Source organism: Labeo rohita, chromosome 1 (assembly GCF_022985175.1).
Source record: "Labeo rohita strain BAU-BD-2019 chromosome 1, IGBB_LRoh.1.0, whole genome shotgun sequence".
NCBI classification, from domain to species: Eukaryota; Metazoa; Chordata; class Actinopteri; order Cypriniformes; family Cyprinidae; genus Labeo; species Labeo rohita.
In genome coordinates this window covers 8,018,298-8,024,346 of record NC_066869.1, presented here as the reverse complement: position 1 = coordinate 8,024,346, position 6,049 = coordinate 8,018,298, and the positions used below count along the sequence as shown (strand labels likewise).

The 6,049-nt window shown below is 36.6% G+C and overlaps 1 protein-coding gene across 1 annotated transcript; it reads left to right on the top strand.

The window, feature by feature from the left end:
- Positions 1 to 1,398: 1,398 nt before the first annotated feature.
- Positions 1,399 to 4,040, top strand: LOC127165068 (uncharacterized protein DDB_G0271670-like). Its single transcript, XM_051109390.1, has 4 exons — positions 1,399 to 1,563; positions 1,741 to 2,058; positions 2,867 to 3,196; positions 3,771 to 4,040. Exons 1-4 carry the CDS (start codon positions 1,524 to 1,526, stop codon positions 3,926 to 3,928), a joined length of 846 nt encoding a protein of 281 aa, XP_050965347.1. The 5' UTR covers positions 1,399 to 1,523; the 3' UTR covers positions 3,929 to 4,040.
- Positions 4,041 to 6,049: the final 2,009 nt, after the last annotated feature.

Genomic DNA, 6,049 nt, shown 5'->3' with positions numbered 1-6,049 from the left:
CCATAAACCCCTCTGATTCTACTAATACAGTCTGGTGCAATGACATGATGTGTCTTTTTCCTCAAAATTTCTTATTGAAAACCTGCTGATACAACTACAAATATGCAAAACAGAGACATTTGAGGTTGAGGTTGATATGATGTTTGTCTTTGACAGATGCTGATTCTGCATCCAAAAGTTCTCATGTTACAAATGGAAACAGTAAAGCTGTTAGTACAATAACTGTAATTGGAAAATTATTTTTTGTTTTGATCAATATAAGATAAAGATTTCTAGTGCTGGTAATATTAATAAATGTTTATGTTTATTAATTAGACAGTTTTCTGTCTGCAGGTTTCTCACACTTGGGAGATGAAAGGCACTCACAAACAATTACCCACAAACCCCTTTGATACGTCTGAACCCACTGGTGACTCTCAGATCTTGATCTCATTTGCTGATGATCTGAATTATGTCATGGTGAATTTCCAGAAGAAAGCAGACTGTCCTGACAGTGTCAGTTTGAGGAATAATCAGGATTATATTGAATACGCCACTGTCAATCATCACACTGCCTGATGAGCCACAGCAGAGAATGTGTGTCATAAACTGAAGGCCCCGGCATCAAATGACACTCGTACTGTTTAAACAGATCACATTTAGCAAATGGACATTGAATGTAATGTCAGAGGAAAATGGTTTCATCTAGAGTTTGTCTGTTTCTTCCGCATTCAATACGTAAACATTTGCTACAGTTTGTCACTTGATTATTTAAAGTTTAAGACAATAAATTGCAAATAAAAATGACCTGGTTCTTTTAACAGCTTATACCTTGCTTCTATTGATCTCTGTCTTTTTTAGACTGGAGCATCTAGATTCAATGTGAGGTAAAACTTTCGTTGTCTAAATTAAAGGTGACGTGTATTTTATGTGACAATAGCATCATCAGCAAAACACAGTTTTCAAATGTTTCTTATGGAGGAAACTATGAAAAAATATCACAATATATATAAATTAAAATCAATAATCATTGTGATATATAATCAAAGTATCAGCACACAGCTAAAGGTGAATGAGACCTCATTTTAGGAATGCACAATGTGCTTATACAGTTACCATGGGAACCAGTGTTGTTGGTGCTTTCACTATCACTATCTGTGAAATGAATTTGATGCACAGAAGAAACACTTCATTAAACTCTTATAGACATTAAGCATTACATCTCTGATAAAAATGTAAAACAGCCTTTGAAATAGGATCATTTTGTGGAAATCTCTTTTGAAATAATACTTCATAATAATAATAATAATAATAATATAATAAGTTTTATTTGCACAAAAAAAAAAAAAAAAAAAAAAAAAGCTATTTCACTTCCCTCTTTATTAACCATCTCTCTATCAGAGGAAGTGGGCGTCTCTGTCACATTCTGCCGCTCATATTAAAGACGTGACCAGGAAACACTCAGAGCTCATCTGAACACACATCGAGAGCTTCAGAAGAACTGAATCTACTAACAACAGAGAAGATCATTGAATAAGAGAAGAATGAAGATCATCTGGACTTTCACTCTGCTGATGATTCCTGGTAAAAATCTGATCAAAACCTGATCCAATAATCACATTAATCAGAGTAAATCCCTAAAAACAGCACAGATTTAATGAAGAGAGCCTTTAGCTTCAGAGCATCTTTAGTTTTCAGACATTGTAGACAGTGTAGGCTCATCAACACATGAAACTGTTTTTAATGGTGCATTTGTTGTAGGTGTTGTGAGCTCCATCAGTGTGACAGGATATTCAGGAGGTGGAGTCAGAATCAAATGTGCATATGATGAAGGATATACAGCATATATAAAGTATTTTTGTAGAGGAGAATGGTCAGTGTGTACAGACCGAATCAAGACTGAAGAGAAAGATAAATGGGTTGATAATGGAAGATTCTCTCTGTATGACGACACAAGAGCAGCAGTTTTTACTGTGATCATCAGAGATCTGAGTGAACAAGATTCTGACATCTACTACTGTGGAACTGAAAGAACTGGATATGATTTATACACTGAAGTGAATCTGAATGTTTTAACAGGTGAGTAACTGAGACCCTCAAACCCATGATGATCTCCACAACATCACCACACTCAACACTGACTGTAATTACTGTAATCACATGTGTATCTAACAAAAGATGCCAACAATAACCTTTTAATCTCCTGCTGTAACACTTTGAAAATAATCTTAAATAGTGCCAACAGCAAAGTGATTTCCCAGCAGACACACAATGTCATAAGACAATACTTGGTTGCAATGTCGGGTGACCAAACTTCAAAGTAAATGTAACGTCTAATGTCAATGTTAAATTGATGTCCAATACAGATGTCAGCTGATATTGATATTTTGTTGTTTTTAGATTGTGTAAGCAAAATCTAACATTAAGTCAATGTCAAATTGACGTCAAATACTGACTCCAATCCAATTTTCATTCTCAACCAAAATGCAAAGTTACCTGAGTTTGTGTTTAACAGGTCAAAAGATCAATAGTGTGACAGGATATTCAGGAAGAAGTGTCATTATAAATTACAAATATGACATTAAACATATGAACCATAAGAAATACATCTGTAAACTAGAGGAGGTCAGTGTTTTACTCATGACAGCCAATTCTCAGTTCATGATGACAAATCTGCTCAACTCTTATGTGTGTTTATGAGAGAACTGAATATAAACGATTCTGCAAAATATAAGATTACTGTCAGAGTTTCTGAAGACTACAGTTTAACCTGGACATCAGAGATGGTGAACTGCTTTCATTCACTCATTCATTTGATTATGTGGTGAATTCATGAATCTGTTGTTTAATTCAATCATTGCTGCACTTGATTTTTTTTCTCCAACAGCTGATTGTTGTGAGAAGAGCATCAGTCTATCAGCTGCTGCAGGAGGATCTGTGAACATCAGCTGCAAATACCCACAATCCCACAGTGCTGATGTCAAGTTTGTCTGCAGGAGATCTGGATCTGATCTCTGTGCTGAAGAGACGTCTGTGAAGAAGAACAGAAGACGGAGCGCTGAGGGACAGATCCAGCTGTATGATGACAGAGAGCAGCAGCTCCTGACGGGAACCATCAGTCATGTGACTCAACAACATTCAGCTGAATACTGGTGTGGAGTTCAGTCTGATCAAGGACACAAGAGCTTCATCACACGAGTCCTCATCAGCATTACTGGTATGGGTGATTTTCTCTATTCAGCAGATCACAGTGTGTCTTACAGTATGTTATATCATGGTTTGTCTGAATACTCAATTCTGATTGGTTAACAGGTGTAAATACAGGACCTGCAGATCTAGACATGCTTTAAAAGCAGAAGTTTTACTTCTGCATGTGGTAACTGCATATTTCTACAGAGTTTGGTGTTGCAACATTAGTTGGTCATTTGGACACAGTACTACTGTAGTTTTTGAACTAGTTAAAATGTGCTGCTCATCTGGATGCAGTTTTTACCAGTCTTATACTAAGCATGTATAACCTGCAGTTAAAGATGCTCATTCAGCAACATGCTAACTGTATTATTCACTGAGAAACCACAGGCTTCAGACACGGAAACTCAAAAAACAGCTTGCATTTTTGTTTTTATGTATCAGCAAGCATGAATCCTGGGTAGTCACTGTGTGAATGTCATCAGTAACACTTATATTTACCACGAATCACGTGATGTCAAGTTCTGTGTGAAAAAAAAAAATACCTTTAACAACCTTTAGAAATTCATTGTTGTGTTGTTTTATATGTTTATATGTTCCAGAAACGTCTTCATCACCACAGTTATCATCACTGTCTTCATCATCATCATCATCATCATCATCATCATCATCTTCTTCTTCTTCTTCTTCTTCTTCTTCTTCGTCATCATCATCATCATCAGTTGAATCTCCACAGCAGAGAATGTGTGTCAGAAACTGATTTATTTTACAGGAGTTTGAGATGTTCAGTATTTAGTATTCTGTGAGAACAGATCAAATGGATATTAATTATAATGTCAGAGGAAAACAGTTTCCTCTAGATGTGTCTGATTGTTACTTCTGATACATAAACATTTAATGTAGTTTTTTTCTTGCTTTCTACAGTTGTGGCTATTCAAGGCTTAGTGTATGAATTTCTGTAAAGCTGCTTTGAAACAGCACTGAATGTGAGAAGTGACACGGAAATAAAAATGACCCTTTAAAACTCATATTTTATTTGCATCTCTCTATACTGTCATTGTTATTATGTGGAGCTTCATCAGACTGAACAAATAATCCATTTATATTGTCAGCTTCCAGTGTTTTTGTTGTAGTTGTTTTTTTGTTTTTTTTTGCTTTGTTTTGTTTTGTTTTGTTTTTCTTTTTCATCGTGACCTCTGTTATGTCCGTATGGATGTATATGTATTATTATTTATTGTTATATTTGTTCCACTGTTGTTTACAAAGGTGTGTGCGTGGTTGAATACCACACCTTTGTTTTTGCTCGCTCTCTCTTTGCTCGTTCTCAGGACAAATAATCATCACCTGTAGTTTGTTTGTGAGAGGGGCCTGACACCAAAGGGATATTGGGGCAGTTCAGCGTTTTCTTGGAGAGACACACTTCTCCCCTGCTCCAGACTGAACTTTGTGCTTGTTTTCTCATGTAGAGACAACAGTTGTGTATTAGCAGTGGCTAATTGAGTTTTAGCAGGAACTGGTAATGGATTTTGTTCCAGGTTGAGATTGAGCAAAAGTTATTGTGGCTCTTCTGTTCTGAGTCTAAATACTAGATTGTGTATGTTAAAAGTGAGAATAGGGGGAGAATATTTTTCTTTTAATACTGCTTTTGCCTGTTTTTGTACAAGGGAGTTGAGGAAAGTTTGTTGTTGTTTTTTTTTTCTTTTTTTTTTTTAAGGTTAGTTTAGAGCACCTCCTAAAAGTAGTTGATCTACAGTGATCTATTTTGTTTGTTATTTTAGGCCTTGCTCTTCCTTGAGCCTTTGCACCCATTTACAAGATGTTATTTTCTGTCGTGTAAATAAAATTATTTATGTTATGTTTAATCTTCTCTCTGGGACAGAGGATTGAAGTGTGTTCTTGCTTGTCATTTCCTCGCTACTTTATTTTTTTTTATCTCTCTCTCTCTCTTTCTTTCTTACTTCCATTCCTGACCCCTAGATGCCTAGGGGAACCACACCACCGATTGTGCTCTTCAAGATTAATTTAGTCTCTCAATATAGTCTATATATAGTGCTTGGGTAAAGTTATTAGGAATCACATTAATCTCTGAAATGAAAAGTAGTGATAAATCATTATATATAATCAGCATACAGCTAATAATGAAAGATACATAAGTTTAATAAGAACCGCTGTTGTTCGCATGTCTGTCCACCAGATGTCACTGTCTCTAAAATCAATGTGATGCTGGGTGGGGGGGGGGTGGTTTAAATGTGAGGACTTAAGAAGTGAGGTGTGTTTGGAGTGTCTTAGGGAGGAGTGTTTACGGAGTTGAGATGGCGCCTCGACCGGCCGGTGGAGACCCATTATCACTCCGTCATGGCGTCAGGTGTGAGGTTGAATCAAGTGTGGCAGTGGAGGAAGTTTTATTAACAATTGGAGAACAAGTTGGATATGAGAACATCTTTTCGGCATCGAGAATGAACAAAGCTGTGGTGGTTTTCTTAAATGAGGAGATTTTGGTTAATCGTCTTGTAAGCAGCGGAATCTCGATAAGTGGACTTTTTGTTGCTATCTCACCGCTGGTTAATCCAACCCGTAAAGTAATATTTATCAAACGTGCCCCCGTTCATCCCTGATGATGACATTGAGGGTGCACTGCTATGTTACGGAAAGTTTGCTAGTCCGAAAAAAAACAATTCCACTAGCATGCAAAAATAAGGCGTAGAAACATGTAATGTCTTTTAGGAGACAGGTGGCAATGTTTCTGAAACACCCTGATTTGGATGTGTCTTTCAGAATCTCATTTGAGGGGAAGATGTATGCAATTTATGCTAGTACAGAAGTAAAGTGCTTTGAATGTGGAGATCGGGGACATAAAACGTCTACATGTCCACATAAGGCT